Source organism: Kwoniella shandongensis, chromosome 10, assembly GCF_008629635.2.
Source record: "Kwoniella shandongensis chromosome 10, complete sequence".
NCBI classification, from domain to species: domain Eukaryota; kingdom Fungi; phylum Basidiomycota; class Tremellomycetes; order Tremellales; family Cryptococcaceae; genus Kwoniella; species Kwoniella shandongensis.
In genome coordinates, this window is record NC_089296.1 from 45371 (window position 1) to 71255 (window position 25885).

At 50.9% G+C, this 25885-nt stretch overlaps 8 protein-coding genes across 8 annotated transcripts; 5 read left to right on the forward strand and 3 right to left on the reverse strand.

Annotated features, from left to right (window-relative positions):
• Positions 1–137: 137 nt before the first annotated feature.
• CI109_105430 (uncharacterized protein) lies at positions 138–2562 on the reverse strand (the record flags this gene model as incomplete). The annotated part of the gene is made up of 11 exons (XM_032003331.1): positions 138–466; positions 548–619; positions 684–817; positions 878–916; positions 1003–1218; positions 1285–1352; positions 1406–1446; positions 1503–2010; positions 2082–2183; positions 2243–2330; positions 2453–2562. The coding sequence occupies 11 exons, from the start codon at positions 2560–2562 to the stop codon at positions 138–140; spliced, it is 1707 nt and encodes a 568-aa protein (XP_031862189.1).
• Positions 2563–3505: 943 nt separating this feature from the next.
• CI109_105431 (uncharacterized protein) lies at positions 3506–4708 on the forward strand (the record flags this gene model as incomplete). The annotated part of the gene is made up of 4 exons (XM_032003332.1): positions 3506–3807; positions 3933–4110; positions 4181–4274; positions 4389–4708. The coding sequence occupies 4 exons, from the start codon at positions 3506–3508 to the stop codon at positions 4706–4708; spliced, it is 894 nt and encodes a 297-aa protein (XP_031862190.1).
• A 705-nt stretch (positions 4709–5413) lies between these two features.
• Positions 5414–6473, forward strand: CI109_105432 (uncharacterized protein; the record flags this gene model as incomplete). The annotated part of the gene is made up of 3 exons (XM_032003333.1): positions 5414–6019; positions 6206–6293; positions 6424–6473. The coding sequence occupies 3 exons, from the start codon at positions 5414–5416 to the stop codon at positions 6471–6473; spliced, it is 744 nt and encodes a 247-aa protein (XP_031862191.1).
• Positions 6474–7130: 657 nt separating this feature from the next.
• CI109_105433 (1,3-beta-glucan synthase component FKS1) lies at positions 7131–13073 on the reverse strand (the record flags this gene model as incomplete). The annotated part of the gene is made up of 11 exons (XM_032003334.1): positions 7131–7249; positions 7308–7460; positions 7517–7631; positions 7682–7921; positions 7975–8527; positions 8583–8778; positions 8825–9362; positions 9413–12399; positions 12451–12544; positions 12596–12711; positions 12764–13073. 11 exons carry the CDS (start codon positions 13071–13073, stop codon positions 7131–7133), a joined length of 5421 nt encoding a protein of 1806 aa, XP_031862192.1.
• A 1309-nt stretch (positions 13074–14382) lies between these two features.
• On the forward strand, positions 14383–17450 carry CI109_105434 (uncharacterized protein; the record flags this gene model as incomplete). Its single annotated transcript, XM_032003335.1, has 16 exons — positions 14383–14466; positions 14519–14588; positions 14639–14719; positions 14769–14943; positions 14996–15378; positions 15430–15511; positions 15559–15625; positions 15676–15731; positions 15782–16089; positions 16148–16287; positions 16356–16478; positions 16530–16615; positions 16675–17003; positions 17064–17137; positions 17196–17205; positions 17272–17450. 16 exons carry the CDS (start codon positions 14383–14385, stop codon positions 17448–17450), a joined length of 2247 nt encoding a protein of 748 aa, XP_031862193.1.
• A 629-nt stretch (positions 17451–18079) lies between these two features.
• Positions 18080–20627, forward strand: CI109_105435 (uncharacterized protein; the record flags this gene model as incomplete). The annotated part of the gene is made up of 2 exons (XM_032003336.1): positions 18080–18353; positions 18475–20627. 2 exons carry the CDS (start codon positions 18080–18082, stop codon positions 20625–20627), a joined length of 2427 nt encoding a protein of 808 aa, XP_031862194.1.
• A 351-nt stretch (positions 20628–20978) lies between these two features.
• Positions 20979–23047, forward strand: CI109_105436 (uncharacterized protein; the record flags this gene model as incomplete). Its single annotated transcript, XM_032003337.1, has 10 exons — positions 20979–21265; positions 21368–21390; positions 21470–21483; positions 21540–21553; positions 21613–21682; positions 21740–21858; positions 21921–22109; positions 22164–22439; positions 22523–22886; positions 22970–23047. The coding sequence occupies 10 exons, from the start codon at positions 20979–20981 to the stop codon at positions 23045–23047; spliced, it is 1434 nt and encodes a 477-aa protein (XP_031862195.1).
• Positions 23048–23548: 501 nt separating this feature from the next.
• Positions 23549–25801, reverse strand: CI109_105437 (uncharacterized protein; the record flags this gene model as incomplete). Its single annotated transcript, XM_032003338.1, has 9 exons — positions 23549–23755; positions 23856–24262; positions 24352–24443; positions 24536–24819; positions 24900–24943; positions 25013–25140; positions 25277–25412; positions 25550–25661; positions 25724–25801. The coding sequence occupies 9 exons, from the start codon at positions 25799–25801 to the stop codon at positions 23549–23551; spliced, it is 1488 nt and encodes a 495-aa protein (XP_031862196.1).
• Between the last annotated feature and the right edge of the window lie 84 nt (positions 25802–25885).

A 25885-nucleotide genomic window follows, 5' to 3' on the forward strand; every position in this document is an offset into this window, starting at 1 on the left:
TATCTAACACTGAAATATGCTGAGAAACAGCTCTGTCGCTAACAACCATCTAACCTGTATCCATCCCTTACAACGTCGCAGATAACTGTCATTCCCCACGAGCAACGCCTTGATCACCTGCTCCTAACAGCGTCAAGCTACGCCTCTAGGACGGTCGTGGCGACACCATCAATCTTCTTCTCATCTCTCTCATCGTCCAACGACTCTGGACTGTCCCCACTCTCATCAACGACAGGCGGTACACCACCATTCTTCCTCCATTCACTCCCTGCGACATAAACTTCCACTTCCTCCTCAGTCCATTCTCGGAACTTCTCCCCCTTGTAAAGGTTGTAATTTGTCTGAGGGACGAATCTTGCGAGCAGGTAGTAGGTGAGTCCAGAGGCGAGACCGGTCGTTATGAATGCAAAGTAGAATGAACGGACGACTCCGGTAGAGAACCCCTTGACACCCATGTTGTTAAGGACTACGAGAAGGTGGGAGAGGGTCAGCTGTATTTCAGAGGGAAGGTCAAGGTCAAGAGAAGTAACAGTGAAGAGACACTTACATCCTGCAAAGTTGACACCTGCACCGACAACATACGCGGCTATAGCTCGCCAGTTAACACCGTATGTGTACCCTGCAACGATCGAATAGCACACGTCAGCACTGCCCCCCTGTAACGCTACCAGCCCGCCACTCACAATACGGTCCCTGTCGATCGGCAGTGTACAACCACGCGAGATCTAATCGACCTTTTGAGATGATGTAATAGTCGACGAGGAGGACACCGACGATCGCGAAGAGGAAGATTTGGTACGATGAGATGAAGGAGACGCTGCGGGGTGGGACATCGTCAGTAACGCTTGGCGAGACTAAGAAGTGCAGTTGTGCTCACAAGATACTGGCAGAGCCGAGGAGGTACCAGGGGTTGATGCTAAGTGAAGGTATTTCGTCAGTCTTGCTCGCTCTTTCACACTTTACTGAAGCTAGGAGAGCACTTCTCCTGTCCACCACACTCACACAATAGTCATAATCATACAAATTGCAAAAGCCCTTTTCATCGAGATGTACTTTGGAGCCAAAGACGAGATATCGTTACCTGCCGGTAAGACGTTTTCGAACACACAGGAGAATAGAGCGGAGTAGGCGAATCCTGCTGCGATGATGGCTGCGCCAGCTCGTGTGGCGGGGTTGTAATTCTCAGTCAGGATCTTGTCGAGGTATGTAAGTGGGTTCCTACGAAGTGAGAAGGATTGAGTTAGCTCATGACGATGGTTGGTTAATCAGGGAGGATGGACTGACCAGATCAATTTGCCGTATGCCTTTTCGGACGAAGCGGCGACGATGAGACCACACAGCGTCGTGATGAACTGTGGGTGGTTGTGAGCCAGTGCGATGTACTACGTAAGGGAGACTGACTCACGTTGGACATAGGGAAACCGAACATCTGACCGAGGATAGGGTCTGCGGCACATACGGCATCAGCAGGATGATCCGCGGACAGAAAGGAGCTATCGCACCATTACGCCTCGTCGCATTCCTCTGCCAATCCGAAGCGTTACTCGCAAAAGTCGAACAAGACGCAGCGGACAACAACGTGAATCTGACGATCAACCACACTCTCTCCTTCCCATGAACGGTTGGTTTCGCCGTCAAAGTCCCTCCGACCCCTCCACTCGTATGTAGCGCCAACGCCAACATACCAATACAACTAAGTACGTAAGCTACAAGTTTCGCATGGATCAATAACCTCCATTTTGGGATTGAGAGGAAAAGAGCACACGCGGTGAAGAACCAAAATAGGAAGAAACCGATCATCTGGGCTGAATCCAAGGCGGAAGTCTTAGGCATGCTGTTCGGCAATCGTGCGATGGAGGGGAAGATTGCGTGAAGGAAGATGTAAATACATTGACCGCCGGTGACGGTGTTGACGCCGTTCCAGACACAGGCGGAGAGTGCTCGATTGAATACCGGCCAGAAGGATCCGTAGATCCCGAACGAGGATCGACAATACACGGGGAAACCGATCTGCCGCAGTCCAAGTCAGCGACAAGTTCGGGCCCTAGACAGGCTCAGGTGTGTTCAAACCGCCGACTCACATGATACACAGACCCCGCTCGACCGTTGATGACCATGAAGAAGGAGATGAGGAGGTATCCGAAAAAGTTACACAGTATACCATCCCACACCGTGATACCGAACTATCAATCGCATGTATCAGCGCGGCTATTCGGGACACTGTAGAAGGACTTAGACTCACGGTCAAGAATGAACCACCTCCGAGCCAGTTGGCGACGGTTCCGACGGCAGAGAACCAGAAGATGTTGAACGTCCAGAAATTCCATGTTCTGCGGAAGAGAATCGCCACATTAGCTCCTTGCCTTCCTGCCCCCGCCGAACCGAAGCATGCCGCACCAGCTCAACATGCACCAGGAGTCGTGATATGGCTGCTCTCACGCTGGACACTCACCGCTTGTGCTCTGGAATAGGTAACAGATCGTCGTTCTCCAAAGACTTTTCACGCCCTGCCGCTCCTTCGACTTCCAATTGGAATTTCGGTAATCGGAATCGTAGTCCCATCTTTGGCAGTGGTGTTGAGGCAGTTCTCGGTGGGTCGTGAGCGGAGATGTAATCAGTACCTCTTCTAACTGGAAATTGGAAGGGCGCGCCGGTCGGTCCTGGTCTCTGTGATATCAATCGATTTGAATCAGTCGCAGCTTGACGATCGCACGACCAGTCGCTCGAAACACCTGCATATCTATATAAAGCGAAACGAAATCTATGTTCCGGCCAATCCCACCCATCTGATCCGAAATTGCTTATCTGTCCAAGCCAAGCATTTGCAACGCAGGGCCTCTTGTGGCTTCACCCAAGAAACGGTCTAACCCCTTTCATCGCAACAGACGTCTCGCAGCACATGGTACTTCCATGAGAGAAGACAGAATCATACGGTCAATTCGAGATAAGGAATTCAGGGTCACTCGTCAGTGGTGGAGATGTCCGATAACGACAACGAAAGGAACTTTTGGCGTCTGCCACCCATGCCAGTCTTGATCCAGGCCCATTCCACTTACTTATCGCGCGCACCGGTCGGTGCGAAGGTGCGAGAGTCGCCCATATGTTCTCGTCCGGATACGAGAATATCGGATCCAATCATATTGCTGCGATAGTGGTGGTTAGGCTTTGGCTCTAGCTTTCCACTCAGGATAGCGACAAAAGGTAAGCTTCGTGGGCGGCTTGTCTCGTCGCCATTCGCTTAGTCGTGTGGGCATTCGGGGAGATTGGACTGTAGCACCCACGTCCTATCAAATCGGATCGGGGTGGGATAGCTCACGGAATGCGCCGATGGGTCTGAGTTCATGAGAAAGTGATTCCGATATCGTAAAAGTTGAAAAGCGATGTCAAATACAATTCACTGAGTCTCCAACGACTTGGCGTAGCACAAAACGTACTGCACTTACGACCAGTTACCAAAAAAGATCAGCTTACTATCTTACATCAGACTCGACGATAACCAAGCACGATGCCCGCACCTACTTCCACCTCCTCCCAGCTCACCGCGGTGATAGGTTTCACCCTCCCACCCTCCCGCATGCCCGAGTCCGAAGAATCGTACTTGACATGGCAAGCGGGTCGTGCGAAACCTACCGAGAAGATCAGAATACCAGTGACGGACCTTCGACCAGAGTTGGAGGGCAGGGTAGTTGTGCCCCCTTTGGAACAGCTGAAGAAGAGAGGATATGCCGTGATGAAACATGAAAGCGAGTATTTGGACGTGCTGGAGAGCACAGAAGGGACGGACAAGTACTTGAGCGAGACGGCAGAGTGAGTCGCGTCTTCACGTTTGCCCGTACCAGTCTCTTTCCTGCTGGCTGGGATTACCAGTCTACATCCTACCTTGCAAGGTAGCGAGACCACCCTAAGCTGACGCCATCATCCTCCATCCGCAGCGTGCTCAAGTCCGTTCTTGGTTGCGATCGTGTCATCGCATGGAACAGCGTCGTCCGTCGGAACATCTCCGATATCAAAGAGAAGATTGTCGAGAAACAAAAAGGACCAGAGAAGGATTTTGTCCCAACCACCAGGATCCAGCCCCCCGCAGCGGTCGCTCATATCGATCAAACTGCGGTGAGTATGCTATACACTTGTCATGAGGGTCAGTGACGGTTCCGTGCTGATGCTTGTGATCGTGTGCTAGGCATGGGGCTTTGAGCTTTGTGGGAAAGCGGCGGGTAAGCCGGCAGGAGAGTTCAAACGTGTTCAGATTGTCAATCTCTGGCGACCTCTGCATGGTGAGTAGTTTGTTAGGCAGTGGATAGATCATGGCGCTATAGCCGTGCATCTCGTCTTGGTTCTGGCTGTCTGAACCCGTTCAATACCAGACCAATGCTGATTCTGCCTCCTAGGCCCCGTTACCAACGCCCCTTTGGCGATGCTCGACCCTACAACCCTCTCTCCAGGCGACATCGGTACCCACGCCCACCAATACGGTGAAGGTCACGATCTCCACCATTCATCAACACAACAATGGTCATATATCCGACATCAGATGCCTGACGAAGTGATCCTGCTCAAATGCTACGACTCGGACCAAGGTGTTAATGGCGAAGTGTTGTATTGCGGTCATGTAGCGGTGCAAGTTGATGGAGATGAGGAGGGGATCGCCCCAGACTTGGTCAAGCCGAGAGAGAGTATAGAAGTTAGGTTGGTGGCAGTCTGGGAGTGAGCCGCTGGCATTTGACCTATGCTGGATGTGGTGTGCGATTTTCCGTTGTAGACTTTTTATCCGTGGGATTGTGATTATGGAATGGTTTATTGTTGGAGGGATGCCCCCTCACGCGATCACCGACTAGAGCCGCTTTCTGCATTGATTGTAATGTAATTTAGGGTTATATGCCTCCGACGAGTGACGTAAGTGACGTCACGCGCCGTTATATTGGGTGCATCGTCTCGCTTGGCGGGTGTGTGTGTGGTACTACTGTAGCTCCGGAAGGTGGTGCTGTGGGGCCAAGTGGCAGGCAGTCAGCATGGTGATGCGAAGGACGAGGAAGAGGAACAGATGGCATGTCGAGAGAGAGAGGACAGGTGATGAGAATGTGATCTAAGGGCATTCGTGGGAATGGGGCATAGGGCATAGGGTAACTCGCCAGGTGTTCGTTCCAATCAGTCAATCAAACAGTGGATCTCAATCTCGTACAACCTGCAACTCATTCGACCATTCTTGTGTGTATCATCCATTCCAACAAAGCTCATTCATCGTAAACGTTCTACCACTCAACAAGACTCGACCCAACGACATCAACAATCGAGACCACTCGATACAACACTGCAATCGTACCGAACATCCTCAAAGCTTGTGATTTATCGTTGTTGTATCCACGTCACCTCTTTCCCGTCTCACTCACCCTCCCGCACGAACACGACAATAACAATGCCATACGTTCCTCCTGGTCAGAGCTCAGCGGGACCATTACCTGTCATACCCAGATCCGCGAAAACGATAACCAAGCCGAGTGGACCATCCATACCCACCGAACAGACAAAAGTCGTACAAGAGGACGTACCGACTCCGAGAGCTGAGACTGTAACGTCTCATCCTTCTTCGGCAGTCCCCACGCCTCCGCCTTCGCAACGTACAGACTCGACTCAAAGACATGGAGGAGAAGGAGAGTCGATCGACGATCTGACCTCTCAACTCGACTCGACCTCTTTACGTTCCAACGATAACGATAACGTACCTCCTCCAAGTACTACAAGGACCAGCTCTTCTCCCCCACCTTCTCTCTCTTCATCATCGATCCATCAACCGTCTCCAGCATCAACGTCGATCCTATCGTTATCAGAACAAGGCACAGATAGTTCCGCACCCTCATCCACCCGCGGAGATGACGAAGATGAGTGTGCAGGAGAGGAAGGAGGAGTAGGCGGAGGAGGAGGAGGGAAGGTTGTAAGTACGCCAGCATCGACGACAACTTCGAGTCCTGGTTTAGGCGAATCAGCAATGAGCAGATATAGAGAACAGCTATACGCGTATACGGTGAGTGGCGCGCTGGGTATCGTTTAAACACGAAGGAGAAGAAACGAACATTAGGTGCTGGCTGTTCAGGAACCAAAATCCAGGAAGAGAGTTCTAGCCGGGGTTATGACTCATGTGCTGGCTGGATGGGATGGATGGATGGTAGGATGCCGCATGGTTTGCTGATACACTTTCATCACCTCATAGCACTCACTCTATATCCAAGCGAAATTATCCTCCTCAAAAGCTGAAAGGAGAAGACAGAGCGTATCGTTCGGTGTCAAACCCAGTGGTAGTGAGTACCGGTGCCAGAGCGTCGTTTTTCACCGATCCCTTCCCTTCCTACCATGAATGACAGCCTAGACTCCTTGGCGACTTTGCGATGTGTCTATATCAGAGCTGATACTCTCCTCTCCCTTGCGCAGTGGAAAAGATGGCTGCGAAGAAAGCGTTGGCTAGACATCTCAATTCATGACAATGAGCAATTGACACCGAGAGACACTCTCCCTCCCTCCCTCTCTCTGGAAATCCGATTCATCCCCTTTGTTCCCGGATGATCATCGTTACCCTGCTATACATCATACCTTTCAGAAACTCCAGCGGTTGTTTTCATCTTCTCGACTATTATATCGCACTATGTTTGTCTTCTTAGCCTTTCAATCAACCCGGTTGTAGCACATTCTTCGGACCTTGTATTCACCGACTTGGTAGCTTTTTTCGTTGTTCCTACCTTTGAAAGTCTGTTTATATGATCGCAACCCCCTGTATCCATAGTATCGCAATGCAAAGTAGCATAGTTCATCAGGGAGACCCCGTCTCATCAACACTCTACTGAATTGGCCGCTCATCCTTCATGCTAGCCTTTGCTCTCCTGCTAACTGCTGCACGAACGGCCCGCCCCAGTCATAACACGTTGTTCATCACCGCATGCACTACTCTAAACATCACTCGGGTATATTTCATTTTCATCACACGCACACGTCAAGAAGTTGAAATGTCCAATGATATAAAAGGGGGTCAAAAGAAAGGTGGTCGTTCATCGCGTATATATATCATGCAAAATAGAATGTAAAAGGGAGAAAGAATGGGAATGGGAAATGCGTTTTCGTCGTCAAAGAATAAGTAGGTTGGATTAGATCACTGCTCCGAAAGGTACTTGATCGGGAGTAAGGTTGATGACACCCTTGAAGAGTAGAGGGATGAGGATAAGAGCGACGAACACCGCTTGGATGATAAAGTACACAATTGTGTCTGTAAAGGTACAACAACATCAGCATGAGCTGGCAGAGAGCATTCACGCCACACTCACACTTGAAAACAATCTTCCTTCGCTGACTCCTCACTCTGAAACTGTAGATAGGAGGTCGGATCTGTTGACTCGGCGCAAGCCAGAAGAGCATGGTCGCGTGTATTCGGTCAAAGTAAGGGATGAGGGTAGGGATCGTAAGGAAGAAGAGAAGCACTGAGGGAAAGGGGGTATCAGCAATCGAACTCCTGTGACTCGTAATCGCAACTCACAGTGACAAGCGATAAAGTCGGCAGAGTACAAGCCCATTTCAATCGTTTTGACAACAAACTCTCGAGCCGGTTGACTGAGCGCATGCGCACCAAGACCTCGGTTGAACCAGACACCCTGCGTTTGGAGGTCAGCGTGTGTGACTCCTCTGACAACGAAACACTTACAGTCCACCAAGCCCTGTTCGTCTCGTCATGCTTGAACTCTCGGGACAGGAACACAGCGATGAGGATCTTGAAGATACACCTCTGCACACTGATGACGGCAATGATACCAAGGACGGCGTGGGAGATATCCCAAAGCTCCAGGAACCAGAGGAATTCGAAGAATGCGACCATACCGACAACAGCACCAAAGTGTGCGATCGCAGCCATACTGGCACCGAATTGGTTGGTTCGCGAGTTCAACTAGAAGGCTGGGTCAGTACAGCTCTCGGATTAGCTCATACGCATGGACTCACGCAGGGGCCAAGGAAGACCGAGATCAAGAAGAGAGTAATCAAGAACGCCATGTTCCAGACGATAGGACCAAGAGCGATAATGGCAATTCGAAGCAAACCAGGCGAAGTCTTGCCGTTCACAGCGAAAGACTTGACGAAAAGGTAACAGACAACGAAAAGGATGGCGAGACAGATAGGACCGATGATCTCGCCGATCAAGATAGCCTTCCAGGGGGCACGAGGGACATCACTCGACAGCTTCTCGGAAGGAAGACCCAACCTCTTTCGCTTGAAACCGGTGATTCGAGTTCGAGATAGTCGACAATAACCGACCCAGGAGTTGGCATGAGTTCGCGAGTTACCTCGAGACATCCATCGGAGGAACTCTCGGTAGTCGATAATAAAGTCGACGAACGAGAACTGATGGGGGTTGAAGAGGAAGGGCGCGATACAAAGACCAACCACAGTGATCCAGAAGTAGATCAAGTGAGGGACCCAGACACTCAAGGTGACGTAGAGCAGGAGGACGAGGGTTCTCATACCGATGTAGATGGAGGGTCCAGCGAATCGAGAGCTGCGGGAGTGTGTTGTTAGCGGGGATTGTTTGGCCGAAGGGAGCACAAACTCACTATAGGATACTGAAGGAGATACGGGTGGTAGCGAAACCACGACCAGTCGCAATGTATCTAGCTCCACCGAAAGTCAAATCGTTCAAGATCGAGTGCATGTAGATCTGAGTGGAGAAGACTTCGAAGACGGGCGAGAGAGACAAGAAGTGCTTGCAGAGTCGAAGGATGGCTCGACCAGTACCTCGCTCGGTAAGTTCTGCAAGGGGTCAGCGGGGCACAACTACCAATCTCACCGCACTCACCTTGCACGAAGAGAGGAACAAAGGCAATCCAGAACACGATGAAGATCGAAATGATACATCGCTTGATCCACTTGAACACCGGTTGGAGGTTGTAACAACCACTCTGTCCAGGAAGGATATCACCAGCAGACGAGTACTTGCAAACGATGAGTTGCTTGTTGAGGGTACCGAGGAAGACCAATGCAAGCATGAAGACTTGAACCGACATCATGACGAGAATGTTGTTGATGTGGAAACCAGGGTGACCGTAGTAGAAAGTCAAGAACCTGTCGATGGGCAGTTGCGTTCCAAGGTAGTAATACTCTCGTGAAAGCATTTGTTCACCCATACCGGTACCGATCTTGGTCTGGAAATTGAGAATGGTACCGAAACCGAGATCTCGACCTTTACCACATTGGTAGTATTCGGAGTGCTTGATTCGACCTCCTCGACCAAAGGCCATCATACCGGCGTAGATATCTTCGTTCAAGTGGAGACCCTTTTGAGCTTTGGATACACCACCACGGGTGTTCATGTAAATAGCGTTGAGGAAATCGGGCTATGGCAGGGTCAGCATGAAGACTTTGTTCAATAAAGGACCACACTCACATGACCATAATGGAGCTTTCCTCCAATGAACGACAACGACCTCGCAGCAAGGGTACCGAATGTTTGTTCCTTTCCAGCAGCAATGTCACCAAGGATACCAATGTTCTCCGAGAAAATGTACTCTCGGGCACCGAGAATGGCGACGGGGAATTTCGCAAAGTCGGCGTGACCGTTGGGTGCGTAGGGGGAGTGTTGACTAACTCGGAACTCTTCAAACTCGCCAAGAACATTTCGGATCTTCAGACACTCTTCCAGATAGTTGTCCTGGTTCGCATCGATGAGCTGGAGATATTCACCTCGGTAGAAGACAATGGCGTGGTTCTGGTTATCCGATTTACCGTCACCGAGAATGGGGTTACCAGGGAGTTCGATCCTGAACTTAGGCCTTCGTCGTCCGTTGGGCAAGATCTCAGAGTGTCCGTCGACAAGAGCAGAGAAAATTCTCGATTCACCACCGTCCTTCCTGGGAGGCTCCTCGTCAAGGTAGGCGATTTGCAGATCGGGGTATGCTCGGAGCAAGAACTCGGCGTTCTCATGCTCTTCCTTGTTGAACTTGGAGTACCGTTGCATAGACACGACGAACTTGAACTTTCGTCTGGCCATTCGCTCGAGCTCTCGTTCGAGTTGATCGGTGTTTCCGCCAAAGAGCTGGACGACCTCAGGGTTCTCGACTCGGTAGAGAAGCTTGATAGCCTTGGAGTAGTTCATGAAACCAGAGACAGTACGGTAAAGGGTTTGAGCACGGAGCGAAGCCCAGATTCGAGTTCGGAGGGTGTATTCGGGAGCAGCAGATTTGAAACCGATCGTGTAGAAGGGAATATCGTCCGCCTTCTTCGCCTCGGCCTTTTCGTCTCCGCTGAAGGGGTTGGTTCCGTTGAACATGTTCGATTCCTCCGCCAAGATCTTGGTGTCTCGCACAAAGTTGTCCCATTCGATCGGGTGAAGTTGCTTGAGGTACTCGAGCAGGGTAACTCGTGTGTTCTGGTCCTCCTCTCGGATAATCTCTCTGAGTGAAAGCAAGATCTTCTCCGAGTAGTGAGGAACGAGAACGGTGAAAGTGGGCATAGCCTCGACAGGGATAGGCTCGGGAATGGCAGTGGTGAGCGATTGAGCGAAGAAAGAGATACGTCGTTCCGCTTCACTGCCCTTGGGGAAAAATTCGGTCTTGGCCCCCTTGTCGCCTTGGGAGATGAAGAATGCAGGAGCTCGAAGGGTTCGTTTGCCGGGTTGGTCGGATTGTACTTGGTGGTAGAGCAACTTTTGAACATGCTCGATGGAGAGCAAGTGTTCTCGGTACATTGAGATGATGACAGCGTTCCAGACTTGAGATACCAAGACCTTCGGTTTATATTTCACCTCCATATCCGCAGTGGCCAAGATCTTTGCGTAGATTCTCTTCGGCAATCTGGCAAAGATATCCTTCCAGGGAGTCCAGATACTCATACCGAGAGAGAAACTCCTTGCGATCGAGAAGACGGTGTTCCAGATGACATACCACAAGAACGTGTCGAGGAAGAAGAGGGTCAAATCCATGACGAACATGACGGTCAAGGCGAATGCCGGTTGGTTGGTACAGAGTCCGGAGCCAAAGTACTTGTCGTTACAGTTCTGGACCTTCATGCCCACCATGACCTTGATGGGGTCACGGAAAGACAAAGTCAAGAAGAAGTAAGACTCGGTGAATTTACAGCCGAAGACGAGGAACCAAAGCAAGAACGAAGCCATTCGACTGCTCCTGCTGAGACGGGGGTACGAGGCGGTAAAGGTCTGGTTCGCGAGATACTTTCGACTCTTTCCAGCAACTCGATCACCGAACATTCGACCGGAAGGTAGCGTGGCAAAGGCAGCGGTTGCGACGACGGAACAGAAGAATTGTACGATACCGAGGATGAGCGAGACTTGACCATTTTGGTTCCAGAAGGCAATATAGATTGACGGTCCACCGGTGATAGCCAAAATGACGAGGAGGAATACCAGCCTTCGGGTAAGATGCGAGGTGTTGTTCCAGGTAGTAGGGATGTAGCTGAACTCTGCGAGTGTCGCCGCGATCATGATAAGAGTTGCGACCGCACCACCCAAACCGGACATGGACCAAGCCATGGGAGTGGTCGATTTGGTCGAGCCTCGAACAGAGTAGATAGACGGAGCGTTGTAAGCAGTGTAGAACCAGAAGACGGAGATATGCAGGACCCAGATACGGTTGAAGTTGACCAACAAGTGGAAGAACGATCGCTTTTCGAGATAAGTCTTGAAGAAGACCTTGTTCCAGTCGATTCGGTCAAACTTCATGAATCGTTGAGCGGGGGGGATGTCGACCAGTCGAGTTTTGTCGGTCAACACGATCTTGCTGACACCCTCAGGGTACCAGAACAACTGGTTGACATCGTCGTAACCTATGATCTCGTCGTGGTCTCGCTCTCGTCGCAAGAACTTTCCATCCACCACTTCGTATCCTTGATCTCTCAAGAACTTGTAAAGCGGCTTGACAACCGCTCGCAAGTAAAGACCCTCGGGGACAGCTTCCACTCGGTTCTGACACTCGGGCGAACGGTAGTAGTCATCCGCACACTTGAAGATGAAGCACAAGCATTCCGGCATGAATCGGACCTGAGCAGCTTCGCCCCAACAGAGAAGATAAAGGGCGACCTGTCGAAGTCGGTCATATTGAGACATATTGTTCATTGCAGTTCTCCATCGACTGGTTGCCGAGTCGAGGGATTTCTCCTGAGCAGTCGCAGGCGCTGTCTTTCCCTTGGCACCCTTTCCTCGTCGCGCGACCGATCGTACTCGTGAGAGACCGGGGTTCTGTACCGCACCGATCGCGTCGTCAAGATCGAGCTGCGCAGCAAAGTACCATTTTCTGTAGTTGGCGTGTTCTCCACCGATATAGTCGGCGTGAAGAGTGAGAAGGGCCTGGTTGGGGGACATTCGGGAAGCTCGGGAGTCGAGTTGGATCATGAGGAAGTCGTAGACGTTTCGTGAGGAGTCTGAAGGGCTATGTCAGCGGGGTCTTTCGCAGTGCATGTGGCCGCACACACCTTTTTGGAAACCAAACTTGTTGGCGAGATCAATGAGAACGTCTTCGATCTCTTCCTTGGACAAGGGGATGTTTGCCTCGGTGGTCCAGGCGGGCTTAAAAGACAGGGTCAGAACGGCGGCCGTACAGCTCAACGATCTACTCACGTATGGCTCGCGGGGACGGTGTCCGTCCTTGCTGCCCTCGGTAAATGTAGGGGTAGAAGCACGAGAAGGGAGATAGCCAGGCTGACCGTGGTAGTCGGACGAGGCGTAGTTGCCATCTAACACGCGACGTCAGCATTGTCCGGAAAGCCTATTCCTAGCCAAACTCACCACCCTGACTCCATCCACTCTCACTTGCCCAAGTCTCTCTGCCCATACCACCGCCCTCAAAGCGCCCGCCCATCTCTGGCTCATTGTCGTAGTACGGAGCGTATTGTCCGCCTTGTCCAGGAGGAGCTACGCCCGCACCACCAGCACCGGGGTTGAGAGCGTTGGGGTGGGCATATGCCCCACCGCCAGCGAATTGTGGTTGATTGTCGTAAGGAAGTTGGTTGGCTTGCGCGTTGAAGGGGTCGGATGAGCCACTGGAGTAGGATGAGGGTTGATGTTTGGGCCCAGGAGGGGGGTTGGGGTAGGACATGATGGGAGATGGGAGATGCTGCGGGAGTGTGCGTTAGATCGGTGACATCGTGCAAAAGTCGGTGTGACGGACAAGAGCGCGATGAGACGTCGAGACAGCAAAAGCAAATGGAATGTTGTCCACGCTTGACTGAGATGGCAGATGGATGCGACGGGAAGAAGAAAGGGAGCGATGAAACGGAACAGAACCAATCGCCAAGTGACCCGCGTCCAAAGTCCAACAAAGCGGTGTTTTCCAACGCGATGGCAGAAGCTCACTCACCTACAGAGACGTCCTCTTTCCTTTGAATGTGATTCTCCTATCAGACTAAGCTACAGCGATTGGTATATCCTATTCGTTCGTTTCTACAGATGATCGATGCTGGTTGACCGACGAAAAAAAAGAGTGAACAATCTATATAACCTCCTTTCGTAGTAGTCGTCGTGGTCGTAGTCGCCGCCTTATAAAGAACCCAGTTCGTAGTCCTCCGCGTCGTTACAAAGACCCCTAAGCACAGATACCGTGCTCACGTGTCGATGGGGTGGTGATTTGTCGAAGAAGAAGAAGAGGAATGAGAGTCAAAGAGAAAAGTGAAAGAGGATGAAGTGTAGCAAAGGATTGATTCGAGGTGAACGGGTTGAAAAGCAAAACGCACAACAGGTCACACAGGTCAGGAAAGGGGAGAATGGGTAGGATCTAACAGAGGTGAACCCGTCGCTTCGCGTGCAAAATACAACCCGCCTCAGCCCCTAATCAGAAGATAAACCCTGAATTACAACACCAAAAAAAAAAAACACTCTAATGCATTCCGGCACACACTATACAATGCGTCAGAATAATGCTATGCTATGCTACGTACGGTACGACGATGGTATAACATTCCAAAGTATGTACATATAGCCGACCTTTGCTCTGGCTGCGTCGTCGTCGTTACACTATTCCTGAAGAGGGAAGGGATACATGCATACATACATACACTGTGAGATTCCAAGACACTCACTGATCTTGGCGACTGAGAGTTAGTGGTAAACACTGCACGCTGGCTGCGGTGTTTGAGGGTGCGGTGAGAGGGGAGTGAGAGGGAGATGCAGCGATGCAGCCTGAAACGTCATAATAATAAAAAAACAAAGGCTGTGCCCAGTGCTTGTCACTTGAATACACATCTCGTTAAACAACCCGGGAGTTTCGGGATTATTTTAGGATGTGGCACTCTACAACCGCAACCCTCCACCTCCACTTGGTACGACGCGCTTTGCTTTGCATTGACCAACAACAAATGCATCTTGAACATCAATAGACTGCACTGTCACACGCCTCAATCACCATCAAGATGGCTCTGGTTGCCTCTCTAGCCGACTGGGACTCGCCGTCCACCTCGACGCAAGGTGCTCGTCGATATGAGCAGTTAGCCAATGTGAGGGTAACCACAGCTTCCTTCAATTGTTGCTGACCACAAGCTCAATCAGGCCGTCCAAGTCGTTCGTCATTTCCTCTCACCCCGCGATGTAACCTCTTCGAGGTCTACAAGCAAGCCAGGTGTGTATCTTGCGTCATATACAATATCTACCGAGCTGACCCTGTCACAGTGGAGACGCCTGAGATCACTGCAGCGTTTCAGCTGGTCTCCAAACACGGTCGGGGACAGGCATCGTACAACGATTTCATGGGTGTGTAGTCGCTTGTTCCTAGTGGAAGATGCGAGCTGACAGTTTACAGACTCCGTTGAGAGCAGATTCCATCTCATCCAGCGAGATGTGCAACGATACGTCGATCGACTTGACCCAGCAGCTGAAGAAATCAACCCCCAGATCGCTCAAATCATGGCGGAAATGCTTGAACGTCTAGCTTTATGGCAAAGAGCTTGGGGTCTGCCTCTTCGAGCATTCCAAGAGTGAGCCTTGCCATTCCGCTTCTCTGCGGATATCTTGCTGATACCTTGACAGCACAAAGTTGATATCCCAATTCACCTCGTCATTCCACCAACTCCTCCACTCATCCCTTCCGCCAATATTCCCGCGATATCTCCTAGATTTCCTCACCGCTTCTCTCGCTTCTCTACCAGAACACCTGATCGACCCACCTCACCAACCTCACCTGTTCAACACCGTGCCCATCAACTATCACAAAGTCCCACCTCCCTCTCCGCATCTATCACGATTAGGTGTTTTCCCCCGATACTCTGGGACGTTGAGTAGGGTTGCGTATCAGGAGATCGAGAAGATTGCAACGGAAGAAGCGGCAAAGGGATGGGATGCCAGACGTTTGACCAGAGCAAGGCAGAGGGTAGGTGACGGTGTAGCTAATTGGCTCTCTGGGATGTTTGAGGGTATGTGACCATATGGTTGTCCATCGCTTGCAAGCGCTGATCGAGTACTAGGCAACGACGTCGCGCAAGTCGCCCTGCGGCCAATGTTCTCGCGCTTCGACTACTACCTCTGCAAATGCTTCTTCGATATCAGGTAAGAAACTCCTTACATGTTACAGTCACGATCTAACAACCTCGTAGGACGGATGAGCTGTTCGATATCATCGTCGACTTTCCCGAGTCAATGGCTGCACTGGAAGATCTCAAGGTGAGTGGCCATCGTGATAGTGGTCTGAGTACTGGCTGACATGACCACAGGAGTGCCTGTTCAAGGTTGATCAACGATTGGAGCTGGTTAACAAGCTCAATGCGGCGTGAGTCACTCTGACGGCGTCCACTATAGCCCATCGCTGATCCACCTTAGCAATCTCAAACGTCTATTGCATCCCGGTGCCGAAACGAAATCCGTGCTCGACATTTACATCTCCACTATCCGTTGTCTTCGTATCCTCGATCCGCCCGGAGTCCTGCTTCACAAAGTCGCCGAACCGATCCGACGTCATCTTCGTGACCGTCCGGATACCATCCGATGTATCGTCGCTGCCTTGGTGGAAGGGGAGGAACTTCAAGATGAGAATGAGACTGCGGGGCTGATACCGCAGAGTAACGATGAGACGGTGGAGAACTTTACAGATCCAAAGTGGGAGCCTGAGCCGGTGGATGCTGCCCCTGGTGAGTCTGCCTCTGTCAAGCGGCGTCCAGACAGAGCTAAAACGTATGCCCGTCGCAGAGTTCCGATCAGGAAAAACAAGCGATATCGTCAGCACCTTGGTCAGTATTTACGAAACGCGAGAAGTCATCATCAAAGAGCTGCAAGTTCTGCTAGCGACGAGATTGTTGGCCGTGAGGGATTATGATGCGGTCCGAGAGGTATGTCATCCGCTCTGTCCCGCAAGATGAGCTCAGTCCCGCAAGATGAATGCTCACATATCGATCAGATTCGCACGATCGAACTGCTCAAGCTGCGTTTCGGCGAGAATGCCCTTCATGTGTGCGATGTGATGGTCAAGGATATGGCGGACTCCAAACGAATCGACCATCATGTTCAAGGTGACGCCAAGGTGCGTTCATTCTCAAATGCTTGGGATGATATATACTGACGCATCGCGCAGTCCGTGGTGCACCCGCTTGTTATCTCAAGGATGTTCTGGCCGAGCATACCATCGTCTTCGTTACACCTCACACCGAAGTTGCAGCAGTGAGTGAAATCCCTGGCTCTAGGTCCGGGTCAGTGCTTAAAATGACCTCCCCTGTTAGAGTACAACAACAATACGAAGCGGCATTCCATCACTTCAAACCCGACAAACACCTTCGATTCATGCAACACATTGGTACCGCTCACATCTCCCTCGAATTGGAAGACAGGGTGGTAGAGGTCGAGGCGACGCCTCTGCAAGCTGCAATCGCGGAGCTGTTCGAAGAGAAAGATACGTGGAAAGTGGGCGGATTAGTGGAGCGATTGGAGGTGGACCAAGGGAATGTGAGGAACGCTCTGGCATGGTGGGCTGGTAAGGGGGTTGTGAAGGAGCGGGAGGGGACTTGGGTTCTGCTGGAAAGAGCGGAGGACGATGGCGGGGCCGTGCATGGTGAGCTAAAAGCTCAAACTTATCGCGTATGGCATCATAGCTCACACAACTTATGCGTAGCCTTTGTCGAGGAAGGACCGGTGATCGAGAGCGTCGATGAGACGAAAGCTGAGCAGGTCAGGGTGTACTGGAATGTGAGTATGGTCTTTCGCAACGATATTCATACAGTATGAGCTGACTGCCATGCTATAGTATATCAAAGGTGTGTACTCTGACCCAAACCGTGAAAAGGATACCTTCTGACAACACGACGCTGACTCTCTCCTAGGTGCTCTGACAAATCTCGGTCCGCTGCCGCTCGAACGTATTCAAGGGATGCTCGGATACGTCGACGATTACGACCAGACTGTGGAAGAGCTTGGCGTGTTCATGCATGCAGCGAAGAGGGAGGGAATGGTCGAGCAAAGAGGGGACGGTAGTTGGGTATTGGTGACGGATGGGGGGTGATCTCGACGACGTGTGGCAGTTCCCTCTTCTCGTCATTGTGCCTCTGTATCACCCTCGGGTGTATGCCAATGCATACTTGTATGCTTCCAGGGTATGGATGTCTTATACCGTTCACCAGAGGCTCGCTTTACCTCACACGATCAGCCTAGTCGAAACCCGCAGAGGGGTGGTCAAGATCGGAATGTGGCGATTTACACTTCTTCCGGAGGAATGTCTCGATGATATCTCATACTGACGCAATACGAGTGATGTCTCTAACCGTCGCCTCTCGTTCTGATGAACTTTGGAATACTCACCATGCCTACGTATGATCAAGAACGTGCAGAACATCAACGACGTGATGGTTATATAAGAAGCACTGACCTCACGTACTGATTTGAATTTCCCCATCCTTCTCTTTGTCAAAGTAAAGGCTCACACCTCTGCTCATTCTTATAATTCATACTAACTCGCTGGTCGAGTCTTTCTATAATAATCAAGCTTTGATAGCTCAACCCGTCCTTCTCTGCAATCATCATTCTCCTCCTGGCTTTTTCGCTCAACCACACCACCACCACCTATCAACCTTACTCCTGCCTTCATCCACTCACCCGTTTGATTCAGCTGTCCAACACACGCTACGCGACAAGATGAAATTCACCTCTACCCCACTCATCCTCACCTCCCTCGCTGCTCTATCCTCCACAGCCCTCTCTGCCCCACTCCCCAATTCCAACTCATACTCCAACTCCAACACGAATGGTAACTCAAACAATCTTGAAGTGGTCATGCCTCGATCACCACGTCTGGGCGGAGGAGATGAGTTCGATTCGCCATTACTAGGTTTCGGGGGGAATGATGATTGGAGTAGGACGACGGGAGGTGGTAAATTCGGTTCAGGCGGTGGGAAAGGCAGACCATGGGGTGAGTTTGGCTTGATCCGACTTGACAAATTCGTACTTGCTCCGAGATGTGATTGGTGATGATGATGTTAGCGTACATGGTGTATCGTACTCTGCTGATTATTTTTTTGATTGTACTATAGCGAAGAAACGACAACTCCCCTCTCCTGCGATACCGACCCCATCTGGGCCTACCACATCTACCCTCCCCACTGGTAGCGGCGAAACGATACTACCTACCGGAGTGGCAGTGCCGACTTCTGTACCTATGGCACCTCAAAACGCACACTCGTCGCTCGTCTCTGCCCCAGATCAAGCTGTTACCAATGACGATGGTCTCGTCTCGACGCAGACCATCGATGGTTTATCGAGTACACTTGGCGGACTCGGCTTGGGTGGAAATGCTCTACAAGGTTTGACGAACGGTCTAAATGGTGGTACCGGAGGTGGACCTCTTGGTCAGGTATCAGGTTTGGTTAACGGAATACCATTGGGTGAACAAGTCAGTGGATTGACGAGCGGACTTCCATTGAACCAAATCGCATCCGGACTTCCACTTGGTCAAATCACGAATGGACTACCTCTTAACCAAATCGCATCCGGACTTCCACTCAGTCAGATCACCAACGGACTGCCATTCAACCAAGTAACGGGGTTAGTCAACGGACTTCCACTCGGTCAGATCCTCAACGGAAATGGAATTGGCCCAGCTAGCCCCCTCAGTCAAGTGGCAGGTCTGACAAACGGGTTACCGCTTGGTCTCGGTCAACAGGTCGGTAGTCTGACGAACGGACTATCACTTGGTCTTGGTCAAATCGCCAATGGACTACCCCTCGGTCAGGTAGCTGGACTGACAAACGGTTTACCACTCGGACAAGTGGCCGGCTTAGCAAACGGTCTACCCCTCGGACAAGTCACGGGTTTACTCGGCACAGCTGCTCCTCTTAACCAAATCACAGGTCTAGTGGGCTCAGCTCTCCCCCTTGGTCAAGTCGCAGGTCTCGCGTCGAACACTCCCCTCGGTCCGATTCTCAATGGCGTCGCTGCAAACCCAGCTGGTACGATCGGAAATGCCTTAAGTGGCTCTTCCAATCTTCTCGGGGGAGGTAGCCCACTTAACGGTCTGACCGGTACACTCGGATCGACTGTCGGCTCGCTTGGATCATCAATCCCCCTCTCTGCGTTGAGCAATACCGCCGGATCGAGCACTCCTTCCATTTTGAGCGGCACAAATACTCTTAGTCAGACTGCACAGTCTGTTACTGGAAATACTCCTGCTTCACAAGTCGTAGGTGCCGCGAGTCAGAACGGTTCGGCTGGTCAAGTGGTCAATGATCTGGGGGGTGGAACATATCTCCTCTCGTCTGGTCAGGTGATCAGTATCCCCTCAGCTGGTCAACAACAGCTTGATACTGCCAGTAGATCTCAACAAGACGTTCAGCGCCAGACTCAACAACAACTTCCGTCACAAGCGCAAGCGCAAGCTTTGCCCATCACGAACACTCTGCCATCTCTAACCGATCTCGCGGCACAAGGACTGCGATCTATCCAGATCAATGGGAGGATGTATATCCTCAATTCGCTAGGTCAAGTGGTCGCTTCTCTCCCGATTGGTGGGGACCAAATCTCTTTAGCACAGAGTACCATCGAACCTTTGTCAAACTACTACTCAACCCCTTCGACGAGCGCAGCCGATGGTAACGATCAAGACGATTCGTGGGCGAGCAACGAAAATTGGGAAGAGAACGATCCTACCACGTCTGCTGCCGCAGCGTCAAATAGCAGTGACGATGATCAAACACCACCAACACCCGCATCGAGCGAAGACGACGGAGACGAACATGGCTGGGACCAAGCCCAAACCCAAGGACAGATGTGGAACCCACTTTCGTCCACACCCGACGCGACTGATCTTATCGCTCAAGCAATGAGCGGATCAGAAGCTCCTCCTTCATACCTCACAGCGGGCTTGAGGGACAACGTCGAAGATTTGGAGGACAAGTTCAAATGGGGTAGACAGAGGATGTATTCTCAGCCTGCAGCAGTCCCCACGCCTACCACAACAGCCACGTTCGCTCCTACGAGTGCTATAACTGCAAGTCCCACGGAAGTGCAAGAAGATTGGTTCACCGCTACTGCTAGTGCAACAGCTAGTGCTACAGCAACTACGACAGACTCGGATGGATGGGGAGAATGGGTCAGTGTTACTGCGACAGGAACAGGGATGTACGAGGCAATGCAGACTGGTGCAGTGGGGAGTGAGATGGTCCCTCAGGCGAGTAGCGGCTTGGCCTAGGACACGACGATTGTTCATATTTGATGATTGATATGCTCATGCATCTACCTACCATCTTTCCGATCATACTGTATTACGTGTGTTTAAGGAAATCGTCGTGGGACTCCGGATCCAAACGCCACTTTAAGTGGTGGAATGTCTCGCGTCCACTGTAACACTGTTAACGGGAAGAAGGAATAGTCGCGTTCCTTGACCTGGTGTGTGATCACCGAGTAAGCAACATTAATTGCGTTTCAATAGCTCAGTTCATTTCACGATATCATCCACTCCACCTTTGTATTACTGTACATGTCGTGAGCGTGAGACCACTGAGCCAAGTCCCCAAGTCCGACATACGAAACATCACGCACGATGCGAGTGACTATCCCTAACCCGCTCGGTCCACCGATCACTTTTGACTCTGAACATTTCCAAAACCTCGTTTCAAAACTCCCTTCTTTACCCCATTTCCCATCATTACATCGTCGACCACATTTCAAGCTATTCGCATTGATCTTCGGTCTGGTGGTCTTGATCACGATAAGACCGAGTCCGCCCTTTCCGGAGAGTTTTGCGAGCGAATGGAGGAATGAAAGGAGGTTACCACAGTTGGGTCAGGAGACAAAGTTCCCAGAAGGAAAGAATGGTAGATTCGTCTCGTGAGTGGGCGTCGGCGTGTGCTTGTCAACAAGCACTAGATTCAAGGAGGAGAACAGTGATATAGTGGACCGTGAGAGCTGACGCTGATACCCCGTGGACAGGTTCGACGTTCCAAGAGGAACAGGTATGTCATATCACCAGTATTGTTGAACCCCTCACCCTCCAGCTAATCCACGACATGCTTAATTCCAAAACAATACCAGGTTTCAATCATCAAGTGAGTCACCACTTCAACGCTTGTAAAGTGAAAGAGCTGATATTCTTCTCGTTTAGTTGCAACGAGTGTTGTATGTCCATCATCTCGTTACCGTCGTATGACCTAGCTCATCTTTGACTACAATTGCAGATTACAACACCACCTCGCGGTACTTGGTAACCGCTCACTGGCTTTCGAGCCTTACGTTGAAGACGACAGCGTGAGCAACACCTCTCCTTCTATGACTTACTGTGGTTGATGCTCAAACCACCCCCAGTTCCTCCCATTCAACCCGCTCAGCTGGCCATGGCGTAATTCGAAAATTCCCTTGAGCGCCTTCATCTCCACCGTCATCTCTGGCTTTGAAGCGTTCTACAACAGTCCTCGAGCCGTGCCGTGAGTGGTGTCTCAACTCGGGGTGAACTCGTTGCTGATAGACGGGTGATCCGACTCTGCAGGGCATGGTATTACCGAGCGAATTGTAACGGTCGAAAACAACGAGTGTACACGATCAAATCGGATTTGCATCCAGAGGGCGATCTGGACCTCGTGGGGGATGGTCAGGCGCGAATACATCAACTGCAGGTCTTGCTGGCAGGTAGTGATGTGGGTTGTATCAGGATAAAAGGAGAACCATTCGATGATGAGTGAGTCCGTTCATCGTTCTGTGATACCTGTTCTGATCGCTCTACTTGACGCAGCTTCTTCGACTCGAGAGCTCCTCTGGATCTGTACGAATCGTTCGTCCGTTCACCCGCCATGAAACATTTCTCTTTCGCACCTACCGTCCTCTCCATCTTGAACGATCACATGGACGAGATCGCGCCGGAACAACCGTTATACGATCTCGATGCGATCAGTCATACGACGAGTGACGCAGGTGTGAGAAGTACAATGTGGAAACATATCTTGGCGTTGCATCTTCGTCGAGGACCGAATTGGGAAGCGGTGTGTGAGGAAAAGGGTCAGCGTGCCGCGTGAGTCTACTCGACCCAAGTTTGAGGTGTGAAAGCTAGAACTGGTACTCACTGTATGGATGTGTGTGTGTGTGTGCGCGCAGCCCCTTTGTGTCATTCAACAAACTCCCTCTACTTCCCGGAAACGAGAACGTTCCACCTCCAGCATCGATGGTCGAAGCTGCTCGTATGGGACTATACCGAGCGAAATGTCTTCCCGAGACACTCGACATTATCGCCCGAGCACGTCGAATGCGTAAAAACCACCCGTTGTTGAAATCAGTTTACATCCTGACTGATGCTGAGGATTCGTGGATATCAGAGATCAGGATGTGGTTACAATCTGACGGATGGGCTAACGTCTGGATAGGTAAAAATGACTTTTATCCAAGTTGGGATGAGAGAGAATTGGGAGTGGCGGTCGATATGGAGGTGGCTAGAAGAGCAGGGGTCTTTGTAGGAAATGGGGTGAGTGAGGCGATTTATCTCCCCTAAACTCAGATGCCCAACGAGACGCTTTACTGACGTCGTTGTCCTGTTTCGCCTCGCAGTTCTCAATGACTTCGTCGAATATTGTATTATTAAGATCGAGAGATGGTATACATCCCGATCTGACTCAGTTCTGGTAGATAACATACACGTTGTGCGTTGTGCGTAGTGCGCAGGGGCAGGGGTCCAGGGGAAAAGTCCGGTACAGTTCGCTTTTGGTATTATCTCTTATGCAAATGGATATATGGGTTTGGAGTTGGGAATGAGCTGCTCTGAGTCTCGGCCTGCCGCACGGTCCATCTCATACGCCGAAATTCTTCTCGTGCTGGAGCTGCGCAACTCTTCCATCGTAGTACCGAGCAGCCGACGCCAAGGACTAAAATACTGATATCGATGTCATAATGTCGTCTGATACTGTATGTGGGTATGAATGTGTACTAACCAATTGACCATCAAAAAATGTAAATTACAAGAATAACAGTACTCATCAAATCAGGAGCTCAAAGTTGATGAAACCATGGGCTAGCAGAATAAGCAGAAAATGAAGCAATGTGCGCGACGGCAAACATCAAGTCGCCTGCTTGTGCGAGATGTCGGTGTCGGTGTCGTGGTCGTGGTCACTACCGTACAGTAGATATGGTTCACACCGTTGTACGACGGCAAAGTCCCATTTGACCTTGACCTCGTCCTAGATGAGTGTCGTTCAATAACGGCTCGTCTACTAGCCCTTTCTCCTCGTCATCGTGTGGTGAAGGTGTCGAGTGTGATTTCATTCGGGCTTCGGTCCGAGTATCGCGTTGCTGAGCGAAATGCGAGACGAAGAGCATATATCCTGTCCAGAACGATCCCTGCGTCGCATGGCGAGTGTGAACAATACCAGGTCAGTCCTCGAATTCGTCTTGTTGAGTGTGATAAGAAAAGATACGATGGCTGTGAGAGAAGACTTACCCAGATAGAAAGGGTAAGACCTAATACCGCTACTATCCCACTTGCCTCCCCCTTCCCCCTCGTCAAATGACACAGATACCCAACCATTATCCCACTCTCATTCTGCACTACGAATCGTCCTTCCCAATCACCTCCTTCCCCCCAATGATCCACCACACTCTGAGCATAGGGAAGCGAATGCTCGATCTCAAGATTCAACAGAGTCTTATTCACCCACGTATCGTTCGTCGATAGGAGTCGGGCGGCAACAGAGGAGTCGGTGTAGATGTTTGATGTGGAATTGCCGATATCGGATCGAATTGCGGAGAGTAGCGCGATCAGGAAGTTGGATGTAGGGATGTAGGTGTTGAGGATGAATGAGTCGATGGTGTTTGACGGTTGGGAAGAATACGCAACGATCTCGTTCTCTGCGTCGCCCATGCATAATTAGTGGACAGCGGGGATGATGGGTCGGACTGCAGGGGCTCAAGTCTGACGTTGGAAAGATGACACTCACTGCCCGGCGAGCTGAGAAGGAAGTATTCAAGCACGAATGGCGGTTCGCCATGATAACTGACATTGGCAGGTCCGACAGTCGGTGGGCCCTCGCTGCGATTGTTTCAAACCATACCTTACTCATCAGCCAATCGTCCACATCTCACCCTCTATCTTGGGGGAACGTTGAGTATGACTATACTCACGCAAAATCAGGCGATCTCAATAATGCACTACTCAAATCCCATCCCGTCCCATCTTCCCTCGGTCCGACCCCTCCCCCTTGTCCTTCCACTGTGGTGTTATTGCCTCGAAGCCACAACGCATAAGAACGTGAGATCAACTCGAATGCCAACGAATCCAAATCGTCAGAAGCGACCAGTGCGGCGGGCGCGAGGATAGTTGGATTTCCCAAATCGGAGGCGAGGATAGAGTATGTATAGTACGTGGAGATGGTAGCGATCCATGGGTAAGGACAAAATAGTCGGGCCTGCAGTCGAAAGAGTGGCAGAGTCAGTTTATGTGTTCGAGCCTGATCGAAGGTAAGAAGGTGCAGAATTGCGGGCTTACCTCGCTTGAGAGCGTGTGTCGTACTGAATCAACATCGATAGTGACTACAGGTCAAGCTCAGCACATCAGATTGGTACTGTTTGAAAATCACTGCGACACCGACGCAAACTCACCCCACCAGATCTGACATCCCGAAAGACTTGTTCCTCGATACTCTGGGACAGCGGTACTGTACCCCGCCACAGAGTACTGGAGTAAACTCATCGGTGCTGTCGTTGTGAATGTTGTCCCGACGGCTAGGCTGTGTCGCAGTACATAGTTACCAATCAGTCATCGTCCATCATCGCAGGGTGAGTTATCGGTGAGACATCAATTGACGTTGCAGAGTCCATGAGAAAGATGAACACTGCAAATGGGGAAGTGGAAGCCCCACTCACGCAGCAGGATCACATAATCGACCTCTCTGTCTTTCTATAACGGCGGTAGGTAAGAAGGGGGTATACCAATGTTCATTATCGGCCCTGTTGAAATTCGAGTCAAGGACTGTAACACTTTCGAATCCGGCCGTTGCGGCTATGAAGAATATCGTTCGTAAGATAGAAAGAGAGAGCAAAGTGAGTCATCGAGGATCATTGATAGGGAACAGTTCATAGAGCGTCAGCGACCCGTGGGATTCACTTCCCTTCGTGGCTGGGGAGAAGACAACTTACCAGCCCAAAGAGCCACAATCACCAGGGTCACAAACGCCAATACCATCGACAAAATATGGAAAGTGAGCGAGAATGGGACCTTGTTGTAAAGGGGATAGTGCAAGCTCGTCAGCTGGTTAATTATGATCACGCCGATGTTGGCTAATCAACATCAGATCGAAGTCAACAACTAACAGGTTTGGTCAGGTTGTAGCTGATCAGGCGGAGTCGACTATCCCACTTGCTCGACTTGTTAGGATCTGGGTTGGTCATTGTGGCGATGATAAAGATAGTGATGATAGTGATGTTGTCCGAAATGACATGAGCGGACTTCGTATTAGGAGACACAGCAAGAAA